The sequence below is a fragment of the Bactrocera latifrons genome, unplaced genomic scaffold, assembly GCF_001853355.1.
Source record: "Bactrocera latifrons isolate USDA-ARS-PBARC rearing strain unplaced genomic scaffold, ASM185335v1 scaffold_19, whole genome shotgun sequence".
Taxonomy (NCBI): domain Eukaryota; kingdom Metazoa; phylum Arthropoda; class Insecta; order Diptera; family Tephritidae; genus Bactrocera; species Bactrocera latifrons.
The window spans coordinates 1799531-1824132 of NW_017535407.1; the positions used below are offsets into that span (position 1 = coordinate 1799531).

The 24602-nt window shown below is 34.5% G+C and overlaps 1 protein-coding gene across 2 annotated transcripts; it reads left to right on the forward strand.

Moving 5' to 3' along the window:
• LOC108967559 (proton-coupled amino acid transporter 1) lies at window positions 1-22097 on the forward strand. 2 transcript variants are annotated; one of them, XM_018931057.1, is made up of 6 exons: window positions 1-537; window positions 19517-19677; window positions 19744-20104; window positions 20162-20613; window positions 20686-20858; window positions 21440-22097. In XM_018931057.1, exons 1-6 carry the CDS (start codon window positions 520-522, stop codon window positions 21688-21690), a joined length of 1416 nt encoding a protein of 471 aa, XP_018786602.1. In that variant the 5' UTR covers window positions 1-519; the 3' UTR covers window positions 21691-22097. The 2 variants fall into 2 exon arrangements, with proteins under 2 accessions (XP_018786602.1, XP_018786603.1); XM_018931058.1 differs by lacking the exon at window positions 1-537 and adding an exon at window positions 14678-15103.
• Window positions 22098-24602: the final 2505 nt, after the last annotated feature.

Genomic DNA, 24602 nt, shown 5'->3' on the forward strand with positions numbered 1-24602 from the left:
AAATGTATCTTTTAGTATTCAAGATATCGTAGCGCGATAAAGACGCCCAGAAAACATATCGGAGTGACTTACATCAACACTAAAATATATAATAATAAATGCGTTGGAATACGACAAATGGTTTCTAATAGCAATTAAATTACAAAATAAAAAAAACACATTTTGTATTTAATTGAAAAAAGATTTGAGACAATTTACAATAAAGTGTTGGTGCAATTAAATACAAAAACAAACAAATTACTTTGATTTTTTTTTTTGCAAATTTTGCGCTTTTTGTTTGGAGAATTTTTTGTTGCCGGCTTAAAAAACAGTTGTGTGCATAATTTTTGCAAGAAACGTGCAAAAAAATAAATGCAAAACAGCAAGCAAAACAAAATAGAAAATATAAACAAGTGTCAGTTAAAATATTATGCGTCGCAAATAAATAAAAAACATAAAAAAATACAGAAAACTGGTTTGTGAAAATAAAATCCAATTAGTTTGCAGCAGAAGGGAAATATACAACGTGTAACAAGCAAAATGATCGTCGAAAGTGAGGTGTGTGTGCGTTTACATAATGACATAAGTAATTTTAATTTTTTTTTTTATACAATCGTTAATGATTATTAACGTGAATTTATTTGGAGTAATATGTTAAAGGAGCTTAAGTTGACTTAAGTCGAGTTTAGTTAAGGTTTATATATTTTTTGCTTTCTGGTAAAATTTCTCTGGTCACTTTGTTTATAGTGGATTCTAAAGTTAAAGTATAAAGTTGAAGAATTACCTCATGTCTTATATTTTTTTTAGGAAAACTGGTTTTGTCAAATTTGACTGAAGTTGACTTAAGCTTGTTAAACATATTATATTTACAGATCTTTGCAATGTACTTTTAATGTAAAAAAAATTTATTTATGTAGTTTCAAAGCATTAATTACTCAATTAGTTACTTAATTAAACATTTAATGACGTATTTAGTACATTTTATTGTGAACTCGTGCTCCTACTTGACAATAAAGTTCGTAGTTATGACTAGGTGTATAGATTATGTTTAGAATATTACACTGTTATATCGCTAAGACTATGCAAAATTTTTTAAAACAGAAAAATTATACTATTTTCATGCTCTTCTAAGTTAAGTTGCTATTAAGCCGATATATGGGTTTCCTCCGGTAAATAGATTCTTTTTCAACAATTTTTTTCTCATATAAAAATTAGATATTTTATTACAATTGTTTATTGTTACAAACATCTACCATTAACGAAGAAATTCTGAAATTTTTGGAAAAAAATATTTCAAACTCGTCCATTGCGACGGCATTTCCGGTGACCCCTCGGAAAAAAGATGCGCCCGTGTTGGCAGGGCAACTCTTTACAGGATCATCTAAAGTGAAAAAATACGTGGTTTAGTTAAAACCTTATCTTAGAACTTGGAAGAAGGAAAAAAAACTGAAAATTGGATTTTTTGCAGATACTTGAGATGAAAATTGCAATGAAAATTTCGCGACATTTTTTTTCAAATAGTTGTAATCGAAAAAACATTTTCTTTAAGAATTGTATCTCGAAGACCTGTGTGAAGAACGGTTTAGTAGTTCTCGAGAAATCTTCTCAGTGGACTTCAAAACACAGTTTCGAGAAAAACGCGAGAAAAAAGACGACGCACTTAGCCTATCTAGCCTCGAGCGCAAAAATTCTTATGGCTGTACCTCTGAAACTATTACTCGAATCACCTTGAAAATATTGGACATTTTTCTAAAGGTGTTGTAGAATTTAATAAGACAATAAAAAAAAATCGATAGTTTGAAAACCGTAAATCCATGTAGTCCCTTCAGAAAATACTTTAATTATTTATTGGTTAATTCCATTTGTGAATTTGAAAATATCGATTTTGGCTTTTCAATATATGTATATCGTACGTATGTATGTATATAAGAAGTAAATATGTAGACTTATATATATACATGTAGTATATATATTTGAAAATATACTCCGAGGTAGATGGGCTAAATAGTTGCGGCGCTTTTTGGTATGAAACACGTTTTTCCCGAAAGGCTGTCGAGGAGAAAAATTTCTCCGAAACGGCTTAACCAATCGGCTTGAATATTGTGTACAATACATATTTATCAAGTTACGATCGCAGAAACAAAATTTTTTATAATAATTTCGTTTTTACAATGTAATTTTTCAAAGTATACTTTGTTTCGCAAAAAGTACTTTTTTTTAAGAAAACATTTAGTCAAAAATAAAAATTTTGACTTATGTTTCGCTCATTACCTCTACCATTATGCATCTATTTTTTTTATTTGAGATAATTTTAAACATAAAAAAGCCGCCGCCAGGCACTCTTTTCGAAGTGCTCCTGATCTTTAGACAACGTCATATAAGGCTTCCAAAATTTTTTAACGTGTATCGTCGATCATTAGATTCTATAAATATGTCTTATTTTTATTTATTTATTATATAAAATATCTCTTCAAAAATAAATCATTAAAAACTCWTAAATTCTTAGAAAATATTTTGCCTTTATATCTATAATTTATTAGAAAAAAAAAATCATATTTACTTTTACTTTCAACAAATTATTACAATTTTCTCTACATTAACATGATTTTATTCATTTGAAAAGCGAAAAATAGAAATTTCCCCAAATTTAATTAAATTAGAATGAGAAAGTGTGTCACAATTTTACAACACAATTGCTTCAAACATTGAAATTAATAAAGCCTATATAAATATTTAAATGTTTTAGCATACACATACATACATATATGTCATATTTACATGCAGTGATTTGTATGTTCAATAAGCCACAGCGTTCATTCAACGCCATTGAAGAAACCACGCACAAATGTGCAACACTTGCGCAAACCAAATTAAAGGCAACAAACAAATATATTTACAAACATACACACACCGCTGCACTTTTATGTACTCTACATATGTATGTATAGGTATGCATTTCTTTGCATGTGCCCAAACACGGCTGCTTGAGTGATGAATGGAAAATTTCCACAAATGCAGACAAACTACATACATACATATGGTTGTAAATGTATGTACAAACTTGCATATATGTATACATATGTATTTATGCTTCACTAAAGAGAGCACAAGAATTAAAAGTGAATAAAAGACCAATGAGACACCGTCGAAGAAGCGTGTGGCGCTGAGTACGCACAAATATCGGCCCGGTCGACTGATTGTCTAACCGTACGTCTGTTTATATTTGCGGTAGAGGCAACGATATCGAATGTGGCATGATATTTCTGAATTTTTGGGATTTCTTCTTTGCGTGTAGTTCTGGCAGTTAGGGATGGTTGGAAAATATTGGTGTTTTTCAAACAGTTTTCAAAATACGAATGGCAACACTGAGTTCAACTAATTGATTCCTTGATATGAGGGAATATAATAGAGATCTATATAATATGTACTAGCGGTTTGTTCCATTAATTTGAAATACAATTTCTAAATTCCCTGCTCAATTCGAAAACCAATGAACCACCTTTTTTACCGTAAAAAATACATAAATTTGACAGTTAATCGTCGTCTCATATCCGCATTTTCAATAAGTAGAGCACTACTGATTTTTAAATCACTTTTATTAAAATCCCGAAATTTCGGGGTTGTCAAATATAGCTGCTGCTATCCTACTATACCAGTTTATAATGTAGCCCTGCTAACCCGTCCAAAACTTTATTTAAAATCCCGAAATTTTGGTATTTCGGGATTGTCAGACTTGGCTGCTGCTATAATTCCTACTATACCGGTTAGTAATGTAGCACTGATAAACTGTTAGAAATTTTTATTAGAACCCCGAAATTTTGGTGTCTCGGGATTGTCAAACATAACTACTGCTGCACTCCCTACTATACCAATTAATAGCGTAGGACTGATCCATTAATTTTTTTTTTTATTAATTAAAACCCCGAAATTTCGGTATTTCGGAACTGCCAGTCATAGCTTGTGCTCCCTACTATACCACTTAATAATATAGCACCGATAAGCTGTCAGAAACTTTGGTTTGCTATAAATAAAAAAACATTTCACAAATAATCAAAGTTTCTGCTTGGATTCGGCAATATTACAATAAACATTTTGGTAATCGAATTCACTTCCTGCTTGTTTGTAAAACTCAGTTTGCGTATACGCTAAAAATTCCAGTTTATTTGAATATTAAACAGCTGCGGTCTTAAGCGGAAAATTACGTAAGCTATAAATCTATAATTGCCATTACAACTAAAAACCAGTCACGTTACCCACATACATATATTTTTAAATACAAAGAAGACGTCTTTAATTACAAGGTATTTTTCCAAAGAGTTCATCAATTTCTTTTCAACTTTTCTTGAATTATTTTCGCATTGCTTTACATATTCGGTTAGAATTGCATTTCAAGAATATGAAATGCTGTAGAACTGCTCAAATAAACAATAATCCCGTTGCTAGCTGTGTTTTGGCATTTAAAAATCACGTGATCAGCATAAATATGTGACGTTAATTGCGTCCGTTGTATGACATTTAAATATCGTATAACTAAATTTCGCTCTTTTTTTATGGTGCTGTCCTCATGTGCGAATAGAACGCTCGTTGAGTACGCATCTTTACAGTTATATGTATATTCATAGCTTCATTTGTACAAACATGGCAATAATCGTTCATTTAGCGACATAAGCGTTTAATTGTCATTCGTCACAATAACAATCTTCAGACACAATTACCGTAAATCACAGATAAGGTTGACAAACGTGTGAAATTTTTGAGTTGTCACACACTGCGTTATTCTCGTTTTCCTTTACTGTAAGACATAGTTAACATAATGGTTTCATAATTTCATAGGATTTGTTGTTGTAGTGAAGCTTCTTCTACTTATTATACTTTAATTGAAGGAATTTGTAACGCAATTGAAATTGAAGGCTTTAACGATCTTTCAAATTAGCTGTCTTCGATTCGCCATTCTTGCGCGTTGGCCTCTTGTGAAAAGCAACAATAAAGTTATTGACTTAACTTTGCGCAAAAGCATACTCGCATACCTCTTTAAATAGAGTGTTTCCAATTTGTTTAAACATCAGTTTAGTTTGTTCGATTCGCTACTCTTCAAAGTTTGGCGAATCGAAGAGCGCTATTATTATTTGTTAGACCAATAATTCAAGTAAAATGTAATGTTCGCCTTTAATAGTGTTCTTCTGGGAAAGCAGAATATGGTCACAGATATTAATATATACATATATACATATATACATATATGCTGTTTTTGTGCACATTTGACAATGCTAACCGATTAGACTATCTTTGAAATCTAGTACTAAATTACCAATGTATGTAAGTATAGTGCATACATATATGTGGACACTCCCTTCGATAGCGTAAAAAGGTGACTAACCCGAGTCAAGAGATGCTGCAGAGAGGTTGGTTTGAATATCAACTCCGGCCATTGTCCCATTTACGAGACGCAAGTCTCTACCTGGCGAGGAACCCTCGTATTATCACTAACTATATCTCAAGGGAGTTCACTAAGAAGTTTAAAGTTACCCTTTGCAATAAGGCTGAATGTAACGATTCCGCTTTCGAGCTACTGTTTAGGGGTCTCCATGCTTTTGTATAGTTTTCCGAGCATATTTTTAGCAGAGGTCTTTGCTAGAAGTTGGTGCGCAGAGTTAAACCAGCAAAGCAACTATCGAAATGAACGTATACCTATACTGACCAATACAATCGCCACGAGATCATATTGTTATTGGTGCAGGAGTGTATAGAACGATTGAACAGTCTATTAGATCCCTCCAAGCGAAAAACTTACGCTACTTGTCGCCTTCTACACTGGTCATTGTAAGCTCAAGAAGCGCTTATATAACATGAGCCTAGCTTCTTGTGCCAATGGCCGGTTCTGCGACTTAAAGTCTGAAACTCCAGAACACCAGCTAATGAACTGCACAACAGTCTGTAGGCGCAGGATAAATTCCCTTGGGTGCTTTTAAATACTCTGTTAAAGGAGATTCCCACAATTAAGTAACATAACCTCAATATATTTCAAATTTTATATGTTATAGTTTATTATTAAACAGTCTGCCATGGACTTTAAATATAAATTTGTCTATTTTGTTATAACATATACTCAGCATGTACGAGGTGCACTGAAAAAGTTCGGTTAATTTAAATTCTTTTCGAAAGCGTTTTCCTCAACATAATGTACGATCGAGTACACTTCTTTGAAGCTTCAGAAAGCTTCTTAAGACCATAGGGGGTTTTTCACCAATTCATTTTGATTTTTGACACCATCAGCTCTAATTTCGACTCAAAAAGTCATATGTATTCCCATAATTAATCGTTCATTATAGCCTTTTGAACAAATCAGCGCCTTCATTAATATCAATCAACAGCTGTCGGGAGATGTTTGAAAGAGTTTACATATTTTCGCAAACACTTTGAAATATTCTTCGGATCATCACTATTTCATCTTGGAACGTTGAAACTGAGACTTCTTTAAAGACGATTCGACCAACAAAAAATCACTTTCAAGCTTAAGCTATCTAGCTATTCCATTATACGAGTACTTATAGCAGACATTGTAATTAAACGGTCACAGTTCTATTGCTTTGGATTACTTACTTCCATTCTTATATAAATTTTGACAAAAATTTTGTGATTTATTTTTTCAATGGAGGGAATTGCCGTTCCTTCAAGTTACATTAAATTCTAGTCGATTTTTTAGCCTCTTATATTCGAAAAGTAGCGTAACTTTTTGAACACACCTCGTATGCGAGTAAATGAATACTCTGTTGCCTCTAATGTGTCCTTGCCAAGTTTCTACTATCGCATTCCGCTAGCCATTTACTATGTATATACACACATACATATACATACATATGTATATGTGTACTATAAGTTTTATATAAAAGCTAAGTCCATACTATAATTCTCTAATGTGTAAGGGTAAAGTAAACAGTTTTAAATTAATTTTTATTAATCGCTGCCATGTTATTTGTGCAATCATTTATCGAGCAATGGCATGACATTTAAGCCATTTAATTGCAATACATAATATAATTACGTTTAAGAATTAAGATCATTGACTCTTTGCTTGGCATACGAAGTGGCACAAATATGTCTGTGTGTATGTAAGTATTCTATACATTAGAGCGGCTCGATTTTTTTACTATAAGAACGCACATGCGGAGATGGAGAGCACCTACCTATTAAATTTCATTGAGATTTTTTTTTTTAATCCCTATAATTCCTAGGAAAGTTCACCTCATTCTTCGTTGGCTTGAAACCGGTTTTAGACCAGTGGTCTCTTGGGCAAAGTTGTTCAGAATGAGCCGTAGATCATTTCAAGCTAACGCAATTTTTCCTTTTTCTTGGCGCCCTGTAAATCGACCCCCTCTAATTTACATAGATACGTTTATAAATACCAGAAAATACACTGGCGCCGTGAAAAATAAGCGAAAATGAAATACTTTGTGAAATTGGGTTTTTGTCGTAATTTATTTGTTTTGAAAAATTGCCAAATTTTCTCTTATATACTTAAATAAACAAAGAAAACAAAAAAAAAAAAAAAAAAAAAAAAAAAAAAAAACAAAGCCAATACCACAGCTAAAGTATTAGTATTATTAAAATATCTAACCATAATAAAAACAATTATATAGGTGAAGTGGTAAAAATATAAATTTATATCAACAAGTTGCAACCGGAAAATGAAGAGCAAAAAAAAAAAACGATTTAAGTAGTTCAATGTTAACGTATAACCTAAAAATAGAGACATTCATAATCAAACAATAATTTAGTCATTTTGGTTTCCTTTATGAAAATATATAAACCAACACCCAGCATTCTGTATGTCATGAACTACACTATTCAATATAGCACAAAGTTTAAAATGATCCCAACGGTATAGATATCGTAACTACTTGTATTTCAGGACAAGTATAAAATGGACGCATAAAATTTAGTACCATATCTTCTCTTTTACACTCGTAATTATAAAAGGTGATTTATTTCGAGGTTACCTACTTAAAAAAAAAAAACCCCAGAAACTTCAAACTTTATGGGGATTATTTATTATCCCTCGGGGGATTATGGGGATTATTCATTATTCATAAATTATCCGAATGTTGGCCGCGGCTACTTCTCAGATAGTCCGTCCGTTGAGTCCACTTTTCGATGACTCGTTCCAGCATTTCAATTGGTAATTGGCAAATAACACACGTGATGTTTTGCTCTAAGGCTTGAATCAAAGCGGGATTGTCCACATAGACTTTAGACTTTACATATCCGCACAGGATAAAATCTAACGATGTGATATTACACGATCCTGGTGGACAATCGATCAGCGTGAAACTATCTGCTCGCCGATATGTTATCTCAATAAATCCATTGATTGATGCGATGTGTGTGAAGTAGCGACGCCTTGTTGAAACCAAAAGTCGCCGAGATTACGAGCTTCAATTTCAGGTTATGGCGTGATAACGGTCGCCATTGGCGGTTATCCGGAGCGATGATTACACCGGCCTTCAAACCATACCAAACTGCTGTTTTATCTGGATAAAATGGCAGCTCTTGAATATCCTTAGGTTGCTTTTCGTCCTAAATGTGGCAATTTTGTTTGTTTACGTACCTCTTTGAGCCAGAAATGGGCCTTATCGCTGAATAAAATTTAGCGTCGAAACGTCGGCAGGTCGAGCGACTTCAGTCCTTGCACAGACTGTATGCTTTCAATTTAAGATCTCGACGTAAAATGCGTCATATCGTTCCATACTCCAGTCCGAGTTGCTACACTGCGTGCTGGACGTGTTCTATTCTGGCGAATATTATCCAAGAATGAATCCTGGGCTTTAAGATGGGTGATGGTGTTGCGAGTAGTATGCTTAGTAGGCCGATTATGTTGACTATAACTTGAGCGAAGTGAAAAAGATAATTTATAGCACATGAAGTATAAGACAATGCCTACAGCAGCCGGCTCAGGATTTTAGGCCATTGGGGTTAGACACTGACTCATCACAGGAATGGTATCATACTCGACCCTGTTAATGATATCGAGCAAAATTGGCAATGAGACCCATGAGGAAGTAAGGGTGAAACGAAAAGGTGAAATAGGAACAGGACCGGGGTTCTTCTGTAGTAATCCATATACAGAAAGTAGTTTTAAACTAAATGCCTACAATTGAGTATTTAAGTGAACTTCTGTTCTAACCAGTAAGTTCATAAACCCCTACACTTACCTTTAAGATCACGCGCAGAGGATGATGAGAGCCGTATGAGACGGCTAATTAAGAGACATTAGACAGCTGGGATGAGAAAGAGTGAGTTTTTTTTACCAAATCTCCTGGGTTGCTGGATAAGAGTTAATTTGGTTACCACCCGGGAGCACAATGGCCGTAATATTGGCCTAAGTGCGATCGCCTGAGGTCTGATCTGGACTGATCTCTTTCAACTAATCAACCGATTTATGTATGAAAACACACGCTGTTACTTAAAGAGAAAAAGTACTTAAATCTAATATTTTAAAAATTCCAATAACTTATAAAAATTTTATAAAAATTCATAATTTAAAATTTGTAAAATAAAGTGTTTAGTTTAATTTTTCCGTCAATGTGCAGACTAGTGTAATTTCTAACAAGAAAACACCGCCACCCACACACAATAAAAATATTTACTCATATCTGCGCCCGCAGTTGGACTTAAATAAATTCTTTTGCTCATTTTGTTTTTTTTTTTTTCACTCAGCTGTTGGCCAATACCTATTTTCATACACACATACATATATACAAAACATTGTACGTATATGTACTTTGTAGCAAATACCAACAGCCCACTTTATATTTGTTTTGTCATTGATAATTTCCCACACGGTTAAATAGTTCGTCAGGGCTAAGCGGCTCGCCGCAGACAATGATGGTCAATGGGGCTTGGCAAATATGAGATCACCAAATCTGTCCCCGATTCTGTAAGTTCCTACAATTAAAATTGAAATAATTTTTGGCTTAGAGTCTCATTTTGTACTCTTTTATCTCATTATACTCTCGCAACAAAGTTGCTAAGTCCTAAAACTAAAAGAATCAGATATAGGGTTATACATATATACCAAAGTGATCAGGGTGACGAGTAGAGTTGAAATCCGGATGTCTGTCTGTCCGTCCGTGCCAGCTGTAACTTGAGTAAAAATTGTGATATCATGATGAAAATTGCTACACGTATTTCTTGGCTCCATAAGAACGTTAAGTTCGAAGATGGGCAAATCGGCCCACTGCCACACCCATAAAATGGCTAAACCGAAAACGTATAAAGTGTCATAACTAAGCCATAAATAAAGATATTAACGTGAAATTTGGCACAAAGGATCGCATTAAGGAGGGTCATATTTGGACGTAATTTTTTTGGAAAAGTGGGCGTGGCCCCGCCCCCTACTAAGTTTTTTGTACTTATCTCGGAAACTACTATAGCTATGTCAACCAAACTCTATAGAGTCGTTYCCTTCAGGCATTTCCAYATACAGTTCAAAAATGGAAGAAATCGGATAATAACCACGCCCACCTCCCATACAAAGGTTATGTTGAAAATCACTAAAAGTGCGTTAACCGACTAACAGAAAACGTCAGAAACACTAAATTTTTACGGAAGAAATAGCAGAAGGAGGCTGCACCCAGGCTTGTTTTAAAAGTTGAAAATGGGCGTGGAGTCGCCCACTTATGGGCCAAAAAACATATCTCAGGAACTACTCGACCGATTTCAATGAAATTCGGTATATAATATTTTCTTAACACCCTGATGACATGTACGAAATATATACATTAGGAACCAAAGATGATAGTGGAATACAACTTCAGACAAATACGGTATTTGAGCTGAGGTATCCCTTGTGGAAAAATTGTCGTGATCGGACTATAACTTTTCAAGGTCCCCGATATCGAACACGAAGAACTCAGTGCCTAACCTAACCCAACCTAATTTTTCACACAAAATATCGGTAAATCTCTCAGATATTTTCATGTAATTCCGAAGGCATCATTTTTATACTCTCGCAAAAAAGTTGCTAATAACGGTATATATCGTCAGATATATTGTTACATATACCAATGTGATCAGGGTGGCGAGTAGAGTTGAAATCCGGATGTCTGTCTATCCGTCCGTGCAAGCTGTAACTTGAGTAAAAATTGAGATATCTTGATGAAATTTGTCATGCGAGAGTATAAAATGTTCGGCGACACCCGAACTTAGCACTTCCTTACTGGTTTTATTTCCTTTTGTTTTGGGAATATGTAATTTACTCGACGCTTTTCAAAACGCGCTAAAAGGGTGAATGACTATTTAGGTGAATGAATGCAATTAGATTGTATATAAACATGCCGTGACCTTGTGATCGAGTGCAAAATGCTAATTTAGTCTTACTCGTGCTGCAACTTTTTCTACATGATGCGGGATTTTTTACAACTACTTGGTAAATAACAATAGAACAGGTTCGTTTAGCTGGCACTTACAAGTAGAAGACTGGTTAACATCCAAAAACGTGATCAATATTGGGAAACCAACGATCTGGACAGAAGCATGGTAAAGAAAATCAAAACCGATGGAACGAGCTACAGGGGCAAAACTGTCATGTGCAAAACGGTAAATTGGAATTACATAAAATTCCTTTTGATAATCAAAAAAAGAGACTGTAGGAAGATCAACGGAATATTAACTGGTGGCAACACACCCCCTCAAAAAGGGGCTGACAAATCGAGACGATTGTAGAAAATGTTTAGAGCAAGGCACCAGAGAAACAATGAAGCATCTCTTTTGTCCTTGTTCCGCCTTGGCAAGGCTACGCAGTAAGCATCTGGACTCCCCACGGTACGATACACTGGAGCAGGTATCGATAACGAGGCCACAGAGTTTGTCAAAATTCGCGTCAACCGGTGGTATCCTAAAGGGTGACTATTACTAATAGACCTAATAACTGCACTTTGATAAGTTTAAACGTCTAGAAATGAGCCTGTAAAGACTGTGAATGCGCTTTACCTTAAAAAAAAGTTCACAAAATTTTGGATGACCGTTAAGTGAAGTTATTCGAGATAGCAGACACTCTAAAGATATCAACTGAAAGTGTACAACATATTGTTAACGAATATTTTGGTATGAGAAAGCTGTGTACAATTTGGATGCACCTCGAGCTCACTTTTGCCCAAAAAAATGACGAGTTGAGAATACAGAGCAGTGTTGGAGATGTTCAAGCGCAATAAAACCGAATTTTTGCGTCGACATGTGACAATGAATGAAAGACGGCTTCATAATTTCACTCTCTAATTCCAGTGGACTGCACTCGTTGAACCCGTTTCAAAGTGTAGAAAAACGCAATAGTCACCTGTCTAGGTTATGGCTTCTGTATATTATATATATATATATATATATACTATATATTTTATTATAAGTATAGAGCGTTTTTGTATAGTTTTAGGGACGAAATTACGGAAAAAGATCGTATTTGAGGAAAAATAAAGTGTTGTTTCACCATGTCAGTAAACCGTGGGACAAGTCAGTGAAAACATTTTCGACGTCGAAAGAAACATAGGCTTATTTCTAATCAAAGATCTAATTAGTATATCACACTTGAAGCGAACTATGTTGAAAAAAAAAAACCTTTTTTTGCCAAAAATGTGTGTTTTCTATTCTGGGTTGGGAACTTTTGAATTGACCTTTTAATCTAACTGATACCACGCGAGACACAGATTACTAAAGCCGTCTATTGGAAAAATAATGGATTTCATTTCACTTGAAGTTATATGACTAATCGAAGATGTTTGTTACTTCTTCACGACCAAATGCCTTCAGCGATTTTACTAAACTGTGGTATAAAGTTAGCTGATATCCGGGATTACTACTACTTTAATATGTTAAGCTCATTGGAAAATGGATGACAATGAATTCGCGGATAATGTATGTATTATAGGGAACTCTGTATGTAATTTTTTTGTTTAAAACTCGTTCCWAAAAATGACGCCTAATTCTTATGTATGTATATATTTTGTCGATTTTTCGATTTTACTTTCTCTTCTCTTCTATTTCGTAGTTGGCAACTTTGTAACAAATTCTCTTCTGTGCAAAAGTATGTATTAATATTTTCTGAAATGCTTTTGAAGTACCTACCCAGACTTTCACTTAAAATATTATATTCTCTAATTATTGCAAATACACGGTGGGCCATCTAATGTTTTAAATTTGAATTATCTATATTTCGACATTGGAAATGTCAAATACCATTCGGAAAGTGACAGATATTCAGTAAAAAGTCTAAAATTTACGAAATGGGTCGCTATTCACTAGAAGAAACCTGGGATTAATTGAAAACTTTTTTCTAAAGATCGTTTCGTCCTAGGATGGTAAATTTTACTGAAAAATCATCATTTCGATTGTTACGTTAACAAGCAGAATTGTCGCATTTGGGGCACAGAAAATCCGCACGTAATCGTCGAGAAGCCAATGCACCCAGCACGAATCATTTTATGATGCGGATTTTGGTGTGGTGGAATCATCGACCCTTTTGTCTTCGAAAATGAAGAAGGAACCGGCGTAACCATCAATAGTGATATCGCGCAATGTTAACCGAATTTTTCTTCAAGCAAATTGAAGAGGAAGACTTGGACAACATTTGGCTCCAGCTGGACGGCGCTACATGCCATACAGCAAACGTTACACTCAATCTTTCACGCCCTATCTTCGAAAATCGCATAATCGGGCAAAAGAGGTGATGTGAATCGGCCTTACAGAAGCTGCGATTTAACTCCGTTGGACTATTTTCTGTGGGAAGCTGTTAAAGATAAATGTTACGCCAACTATCCAGAAACAATTCAAAATCTAAAGTATCAGATTCAAGCTGCTGTAGCTGCCGTAAGGCCTGAAACCATCGAGAAAGTACACCAAAATTAGATGGATGGGATAAGATGCTGTAAACTTAGCCGTGGTGGTCAGTTGTTCGAAATTGTTTTCCACAAATAAATTTCACAACCTTTTAAATAAATCGTAGACCTTTGAAAAACATCAAGCCGTTTTTGTTTTATTGACCTTTTAAATTTAAAATTTTATATGGCCCACCCTGTATATAAAATAACAGCAATTATAACCAGATAAAATCGAAATAGACGAAAACTTTGTAGTAATTAAATACATAAAAATATACTACATATAAGTATCAAAACTCAAATGCAAAATATTTATAATAATATGAAATTCAGGTCTTATTTCGAAATATTTTTAAAATCTGATCAACTTATGTATTAATATATTGTATATGTGCAACAAATTCATATATATAGAAAACCACACGTCATAAGTTTTTAAGTAGAAGCTCATGACTCCCTACTTGTCTAATGTAAAAAGATATGTAGTTAGTTGTTACCTTGATATAAAAACTATGCTAAGTCACATGTGTCTTAAAAAGTCACATGTATCAATGCATTACATTAAAGAACTTAAACCCATCTTTATATATTTTTATAATACATGACTAATATTGTTACTTTGATTTGATGGATAGGAAAATAAATTGAGTAAAGACAACTTAACAATTTAATGTACAAATCTTGATAAACACATTAGTATAATATTGGTTTATTTAAAATGAACATGTTTAGAATTGATAAGATAATTTATCATTTATCTACTGTTGCAACACTAAAATTTGTGTCTAGACGAGTAGCACTCGAATGTTATCGCCTGCATTTCGTCGGCAATATATAATTACATGGATTGCATACTTTTAGATGGTTTAATTTTAGTGATCTTGTGTTTCATACAAAAATAGCTTTATTTTCTTCCGGGTGATTAGTGTGATACTCTAAACAGGTTGTAATAAGTGTGGTTTTACAAAAATAGCTTTATGACAATTCTCTGACAATTTATGAAACGGTAATATTAAGTGTACTACTGAATTTGAAATACCCAGAAAAAAAGTCTGAGTACTTATCACACTTCTTTATAAAGGCGAAAATTTGTCAGTGTGTATGTTAGTTACTCTTTCACGATTAAACGCATAGAGCGATTTTAATAAAGTTTGTTACGGAGTTAGTCTCAGCTAACTGAATTAACATATAGGCTACGTTACTGCGTGAAAATATGTTATTCGTATGGGAAAACCGACGAAAATTAATTCGCGAAAAATGTATAAAAATACATATACTAATACAGATATATACAGATTAAAATATATAAGGGTAGTGACCAGGTCATTTTCACCGTGAGACAGGAGAGTAACGGTAAAATTAATCCAAAGGATGAGGTCCGTATGCCAAGATATTTCGTGCGGGCCGATATGTAAGTAGTACTGCAGCGGCGTGGAGATACTAGGCTTACCGTTACATGAAAGGCACTTAACAGTGACCCACCTTACATCTCCCAAACGGCGAGCGGTTTTATAGCGGTGCCAGGAAGACGGGTTAGATCGAGCGTTGTTCTTTGTAGATGTAGCAAGGTATTACACGTGAAATGCGTAACGAAAAGAATGGATACGTCCAGTGCAGGCCGCATCCGTTGACTGTTAGAATGTTGTGAAATATCAGATGCCCTGAGTCGAATTTATATCGTATACAATAACAATGAATGTGTGTGTATACGGTTGTCGCTGGCTACAATCAAAGGCCCCCACCAGTTTTTAAGCGGTGAATCGTAGATGTGCCCCTGTATGTGGAAAAGCCCCTTTCGAGAGCATGTGAGGCGATGGGTTTGCTTGAAGGTGCCGGCCAAACTATACACGACGCCATGTTGTGTGTGTCAGCGATCTTGTTGAGAGAGCTCTTTGCGATTGTGATAAACACTTGCGGACTCTCCAATCCCCGGTAATTGTGGGACAAGTATAAAAACGCTTTGTCAGAAGATATTGGTAGATAACGCTAGCCAACGATGACTTAATTTTTATAGAATTGCTGAAATTTATTGAGGGTAAAATTTTTGCGATGGCTGGAAAATTACTGCACGATTTAGTATGTCTGCCCCACAGAGACCGGAGAAGCTATCCACTGATTTAGTCAGAGAGCTTGGTTATAATAATCTAGTCAATCAAACAGAGCCCCAATTACTACCAAATGAAGGAAATTTTTCAATTTAATAACAAACTGCGTAGCTAGCGGACAAAGGAATTTTTTTTCTTAGACGCACCTGAGGACACCGGCAAAATTTTCTATACAAACTCACTGCTGGCACAGATAAAGTTGTTAGTCGAGCTTTTTGTGATCAATAATGTTTTTATGTACATTTTTCCTCAATATAATTGTATCAGGCCCTTGTTTTTGAAGAACTATTGGAATAAATAGCAATACCTGTTTTTATTTGTATACTTTTATATGGTCGCACCCTCAGGTTTCCACAATGCCTTTTTAAACCAGCACATAAATATACAGTGCTAAAAAATTATATAAAAAACAATTGTTATAAACAATTTTATGACAAAGTAAAGAAGCACACATTTCTCACATTAATCACGAACTTGGAGAGTTGCCCAAAAATTTTCTTAAGAACGTCAATTGACTTTTCAGACGCAACAACTTTACCTATGCCAATATTTTACTTGCCAAAATGCATTACTTTGTTTTTAGCTTTAATACTTTAAGTAAATTTTCGTGTTATTAAAAATAGATGAGTAAATGTGCCAAAGCTCAAAACTTTCCATTATGCCTTTATACCTTGAAGCTCCACCGAGTAAGAACAAAAACCAAAAATCCACAAAATAAATTGACTATTCATTGCCGCTATATAGTGTCGGTATTTATATATTTCTATATATATTTAATTATTTTTTAACTGATACATATATACTACATGTGAGTCAAGTTATACTTTGCACCGCTTGTCGCCGTTTGCTTCAATTAAAACTAATCAAAATTTGCTTGCACACAATAGTTAATAGAAAAAGTGAAAAGGCCTTTGATTGTCAGCGGTGTCGCGTGTTCTCCAACTCTCGTCAAGCATTTAACATTTTTGAACTAATGTTATAAGTTGTCAAAGAAAAATAAGCCGACGTATGCTCATCAACACGATCAAGATGATTTGTGTAGTTACATTGCATAATTCTTCGAAGACACCACTCCTCTCCGAGCGCAACCAATTTGCATGTGTGCTATTTGTTGTCGTTCTCTCGCGAGATCTTATAGTTAAACCTACCGGTTCTGCTCGTCTCGTGTATATACGAGTATGCATTCCAACTTAGCGGCATGTGGTCACGTTTTCGGTTGTTGATGCTTCCAATTATTCAGCTAATATTTGCCGCTTCCATTCAATTCCAATTTACTTCTCATTTATTATGATTTCTAATACATATACACACTGTTATTTACATATGTCTCTCTATACTTTTTCCTGCATTTATTTTTATGGACCTATTTGGTGATAATTGCTTTGATGGGCATGCAAATAGTTATTGTTTTCTCACTCTCCATTAAATAAAGCAATTACTATTCGGAATTGTCTAAAATGTTGAGAAAAATTTTTACGATTATTTTAATAGCTCAAAATACATTTGTTATGTTAATAGTTACTTTAATTGTAGGGAAACTATATATATATGTACAGAGTGATTGTAGTCAGCATTAGGGCGCAAAACTTCTAATACAAAAGCCAATTTAAACGAAAAAGGCAATAGAGAAAAAACTTGGGACTCGGGGAATATATAAGTTGCGGGCTTAAAATTTTCTAGAAATCCTTCGGTAGAGATTTTCTTTAATTACTTTTTAATTATGTATTGGAAAAGTGTGGTTAATAAATTTATTTTATTTTTTTTTGGAGCGAATCTCAATATTTATTCATAAATCTATAGTTGAGTTTTGACTACAAATATTGGTTGATGTCAGGTGCTGATATTTATATTAAGTATCGACTTTAGTATCGAACTGATTTTATCTACAAGAACTTGTATGTTTCTCAATACCACGTATTATTAACATGACACAGCGCATAAAATGTTCCCTGGGTTTCATAAACTACCTTACATACAATCACCAATCATCTAGAGTAAAATCAGCCGATGTTCGAAAATTCGAATATTAGTTATATGAGGTATAGGCAAATTTTCGGAACTCAACTCATTTGTAGCACGCGGAGACACTACTATCAGGAAAGGATACTCTGTGAATTTCAATTATAAATCTGACACATTAACCAATATTTGTGGTAAAAAGTCAACTATAAATACCGAGGTCGATATATTCGGTACACAAGGGGTTACACAGTTTTTGTTTGATTTGAACAATTTTTGGTATTATTCGTGTAAAGTTTTATTCCGTTATATTAATTTCTCCTTGATTTGTACACCCGAATGGAAAAAATCAGATAGAATTTATTACGAAGGTAGGCGTGGTAGTATCGACCTATTTGACCCATTTTTGCGCTGTAATTATTTGACCTATTTGACCCTGGCTCCATTGAAGCCCTCTCAAACCATGTTTAGTTAATTATTTGTCTCGCTATTAGTAGTTTTTAACAGTACCGTTATATGCGGAGTGAGCAGGGGTTTCCTCCGATTTCATACAGTTCCACTCTGTTACTAGAAGTTCTTATAATATTTCGGCTCCGCTAATTTGGTTGTTGTAGCTTTAGCGATTTAGGATATACATATGTATATAAAACTTATTAGACGGCAGGGTTTTCCTCAAAATTTCTCGCTTGTGGTTCTTGTTACTGCTATCCTTTGGCCCAAATAACAGTTTTGTATCTTAATTTAGTGTCTAGTTATGGCGCTTAATAGCTAAGGGAATCCGCTTACTAAGTCTCATCAAGATATGTTCGATCCGAGAACTTGTGAATTGGTATTTCTTTATCAAACTCCTACATTAGTACAGCTATGTGGTTGTTTTTTGGGGTCTTCTTAGCACCATTTTTATCTCCGCCTTTATTTTTATGCGATTGTCAGTATTCTATTTGCAATGGATCTTGCTATCTTAGTTTTTTCTGATAAAAGAAGAATCCTGGAATTTAAACGACCTTCCATTTGATGGATTTTAATAAAAAAATGTTTTACATACGAGTATATATCAAATCATTATGTGTTTTCTGAAGAAAGAGCATTTAGAAACTGGGGTTGGGTGTAGTCAAAGAGTGCTAAAATAATCTTTTTGCGATGATCATGATGACTTATACTTTGATATTCATCTAAAATTAATTGGATAATAACAATTAATTAATGAGGAAGCCATCGCCCCTGATTATCGGGGAAAAAACGAACAGTTAATTGTTTATGTAAAATCAAAATTCTTCGATCAGGCATTTGTTTTTCATGTTTTCAGAAAGGTATGTAAATTAAATTGAAATCTACCGAGAGATTTTCAAGCTACAGTGGTCACCAGTTCAAAAAAAAAAAAATTTTTTTTAATTTGAAAATTCTTACTATTCCTGACCTTTTATGAAGAGCAAACTTGTTATTATATTTGTGACAAACAATGAAAAAATATTACCCAAAATGATATCGATTTGTAATTCAAATACCTTAAGTATGTAAATCATTGCGAATCTGATTCAAAATAAAATATAATTTTTCTAGTTTAACTTAACCTCTAATTTTTTGTGTATTTTACAATATTATTTTCAGAATCAAACATACACTCAGGTGCCTTTGGAGAATAAGCCCACCGAAGCTAATGCCAAAAAAGCCATAGACGATACAGTTCAGCAAAGGAGTGATGTGGAGAAGATGGCACAAGTTAAGCTGAAGAAAGAAGCCGAAAATGCGCCTGAGCACCCGCCAACAAAGTAAATGCACACACACACATATAACGAACTAATGAAAATTAGTATTAAATTCCTCTTGTCTTATAGCTACATCACGACGCTAATACACATCTTCAAAGGCAACATTGGACCCGGTCTCTTCGCTATGGGTGATGCCTTTAAAAATGGCGGCATAATTGTGGGACCCATACTGCTCGTTATTATCGGCGTAATTTCGGTGCACTGTCAACATGTGCTCGTCAGTTGCTCCGAAAAGATGCGCGCTCTAACTAACGGTGTAGTGTGTGCTGACTATGCCGAAACGGTGGAGCAGTGCTTCGCCAATGGACCTGTCAAACTGCGTACCTGGTCGAAAATGATGAAAACCATTGTGAATATTTTTATATGCGTCACGCAGTTGGGTTTCTGTTGTATTTACATCGTATTCATCAGCACAAATATGAAGCAGGTAGTTGTTGAAAGCAAATAAGTGAAAATCAAATGTCCAACTGTCAAAATTTTATAGATCTTCGATGCTTACGAAGTCGATATCGATGTACACCTTGTAATGGTTATCATGTTTGTGCCCATCTTGCTTACCTCGCTCATAACAAACCTCAAATGGTTGATGCCTGTGTCGCTGGTCGCCTCCATTTGCATGGTTGTGGGTTTGGCCATAACCATATTTTATGCCCTTAAGGATGGTTTGCCCAGCGCGGCGGAGCGCAAACTTTACACTGACGGTCCACACTTGGCGCTGTTTTTCGGCACCGCGATCTTCGCCTTTGAGGGCATAACTTTAGTGCTGCCACTGCGGAATGCCATGCGTAAACCATCGGACTTTGCTCGCACCATGGGTGTTCTAAATATGGGTATGACCTTGGTGACCTTCATGTTTTTGTTTGCCGGTATCTTGGGTTACCTCAAGTGGGGTGAGGAAGTGGGCGGCAGTTTGACTTTGAACCTGGGCGATACTATGTGAGTTATATTTATTGAATTACGAAGGTGCAGACTTAACAGTTATTTATTTATTTATGGTTTTTTTTGCAGTTTGGCGCAATGTGTAAAGGTCATGGTTTCAGTTGGTGTGATGCTCGGTTATCCCCTACAATTCTTTATTGCCATACAAATTATGCTGCCAAATGCTATACAAATTTTCCATTTACAAAGTCGTCCATTCACCGGAGAGCTGCTTTTCCGCACCATTATGGTGGTGCTGACCTGTGAGTATAGTTGAAAGCTTTCGTATGGTTGCCTTGATTGATTACATAACATACTTAGATATCTGATACAAAATATTTACGGTTAAAATTTAACCAGGATAACGAAAATCATTAGGAATCATTATTAGGTTTGTGGAGGCTAAGGGCAGTACTGAACCGATTATATCCGTCTTTGATACCATGAAAACTACAGCAGAGATGCCAACTTAGTTTACTAATTTTTTTGTCGGGTTTTTACCGGTATAAAGTCTGCTATAGCCATTCATGTTCTCATATTCTATATAATATATAAAAAATATGAAGATTTGCTACTGGCTGCATGAAAAATGTTTATATGATCTTGAGACAGTATGTATACAATCAAATTTTGTAGCATAGTTTTAGGCGCCATGGCAAAAACTTTCCCGTGAAGTCTGAGTCATATCTAATCATAAGTACAAGTATAACTTAAACTTAATTAAAAAAAATAAATAAAAAACATAAAAATGTAAGAAGAATTAAGCAGAGAATTCTGTATGTGACTTATGTAGTACATAATAACTATATACCAAATATATAATTATTTTTAATTTACCTTCCAGTATGCATTGCTGAATTGGTGCCCGCTTTGGGTCTCTTCATGTCACTCATCGGTGCGCTGTGCTCCACTGCTTTGGCCCTGGTATTTCCACCGATGATAGAGCTATTGATTAAACGCGACGATAATAAAGGACCCGGTGTCTGGTTGTTCACCAAAAATATTGTCATACTCATATTGGCCTTGATGGGCTTCTCGACTGGCACCTACGAGAGTTTATCGCAAATCGTGACACATTTTAATGAAGCACAATAACATTTACGGAGAACTGTTAGAAAGTGTGACTCGAATAGATCTGCGTACATATGTATATACGTTTACAGTATACACACATATATGCATACCTACATAGATACGTGGGTGTGTGTGTGTTTAGTTGTAGCTACAATAAGTTTGTGAATTTATTAGACTAGATTTAGCGTATTTAAATAGTGATGAGTATGTCTATGTGCCAATGTGATTTTTAGTGATACACGATACTTCAGGTATCAACTATAATCATTTCTTATTTTGAATATTTATCATTTATATTTATAGTGTTGATTTCACAAAATATTTAATCAAAAAATAAAGTTATATCGTGGAATTATTGCAATCACATGACTAGTTTTGTATGCCAACAAATGTCAAATTTTCAAACCACCCCTTTTTTTCTATATGTAAGTTAAAAATAAAGCTTTAAATATATATTAATAAACAAATATTTTTATTAAAACGATATATCTGTTTACTCGTATACATATTTATGCCTTATTTCATATGAAATGTAAGAAGATTTTAAAATGTATGTCGATTTTAAAATATTGCCATCATTATAAAAAAATCTTTTTTCAATAATGATTTATGCCACTACAACAACAATATGATATCAAGTGTAATTATTAGAAAAAATGCCATCGTACATTTTTTTAAAACTTTTTTAAAACTTTAGGAACGAAGAAGCACGGACTTTGGATAAGATGATATATTTATCTCTTTATTATTATAATTTTTCATGTTATAAATGTAAACAAATTTTTGGGCGCAATATTAACAACAATAAATATTATCTCTTTCAAATGGCCGCGGCTATGTCTCAGATCCATTGAGTTCAATTTTCGAGGACTCGTTCGAGCTATTCGGCTGGTAATTGGCGATTGACACTAATGATGTTTTGATCTATGGTCCACTATCGGGATATTGTGTCTTTAAACAAATCTTTGTGGATCTTTCCGCATGTAATGGGGCATTGTCCTGTTGGAATATGCAGTTTTCGCGAAAGCGCTCGAGGCAAAATGAATAAGCTCACATTGCAATAGCTTACATATTTTACACATATCACGTACTTTCCCTTAGCGCAAAAGGCAGCCCATGCCATTAGGGGTTTCCTTTAAGTTCGTCTTCCGAGAATATCTACTTTTTACAAAAAAAAAAAAAAAAAAAAAAAAATCCAGGCATTTCTATGATGCTTCTTGAGACACGGCTTGGGTATAATATTTTTATATCTCAGCTGATAATCCTTTTTCTACATTTGGTGAATCCGTTGACGAGTTTAGCGTTAATTCCTGACCAAGTCACCTTATCTTCAGCGGCAAGTTGTGTAATGTGCCGTTTTGTGTGTTCACTTGCTGTGGCTGTGATATCACAACTCTTAAAAATATCGTATTATTTTGGAAATGTAGCGATTGTATTTCGATGGTAATTTGTTGCAGCAGCAATTTGTTCCCCACCTTAGCTCCACCTTAACACATGGTTTTCATTTTAACCTGCCCTTCATTTGAGAGTTCCGTTCGAAGAGATAATTTACTCGTAAGCTTAAAAATATATATATTTTTTCATATAATAGCCGTGAACTTATACAATACATATCCAGTAATATTTCTTAAGCTGTTTTCAATTTCAATAGCTGCCAATTTTGCTGAAAGTGTGTCAACGCTGCTGCACTCCGGAAGCAACCTTTAACCTTAAGTGAACGAATGAATACAAAATACAAACGAAAAAATAATATACTCATAAAAAAAACCACGCCGTAATTCAATACAAAAAATAACGAAAACAATTTTTGCGCATAAAGCTATTTTATGAGCCATAATTTTTATTGCAAGACGTTAATGAGGTATCCGCATAATCTTTGGTTTTGAAATCAACTATATAACTACTTGTATACTGCTGCTTTCAAATGTCAAATTCTTGACAAAATAGCTAGGACTGCTATATATAGTTCATGTATATGGTGTTATAAGAGATTATGGTGGAGAATGAATTTCTACAACATTTTATGCGATAAAATAACGAATCATCATGGTAAAGCACTTCATTTTTTTGTCAAAATTCGTTCTGTTTTTCAACACAGTTTCCTTCATGGGTGTTACACTGATTATAGCGACCCTCCAACTTTTCGATAACATTTTTTGTATACGATTTGTCCTTTGCTTCAAAGCCTAAGTTTTCGGCGAACCTTTTCTTTCCACGAAAATTTCCTCCTTATGAGCATTCTTTTGAGTTATCTGAGAAAAAATAATCGCTGAAGGCCAGATCTGATGAATTTTTGGATTTTTGCCATCGTGTTTACTGAATTTGTTCTTCAAATGCTTCCATTTTTCATCACTGGAATGGTCCAATAACGTTATATAGTAGTCGCTGTTGCTGGTCTTTCCTTTTTCAAGGTACTCAGTTAAAATTATTCCATGCATTACATTATACAGACGCCATAACCTTGCCCGCCGACTATTGCGTTTTTCCACACTTACGAACGGGTTCATCGTGTGCAGTCTACTCTGATGACTAACGATCGGACTACGCCATGTTTTATCCACCATCTATGTGTCAGGGGAGGGGCTCCAACTTCCGCTTATAGTTTCATACACGTAGACCAGCGCAGAGTAAGCACACTCTATGATATACGTACCTTAGGTTAAGGCTGAAAGTACAAAATATTGTGCTACCTTTCAAAGAGCGGGAACATTTGGTTTAAATAGCAGAATCTCTCTAAAATCCTTTTACGACAGACTAAATAAGTTTCAGAATGATCCTTCATATTTATTACGACTATAGACAATATTTTTAAGTTAAAATTTTGAGATTATGCCTTCAGAAATTTGTGTTCCTTAGTTTTGAAGGATCCTATTTCCAGCTGAGTGATAATCACAAGAACAGAAGGGCATCATCATCCTCAAAGAAGATCTCCG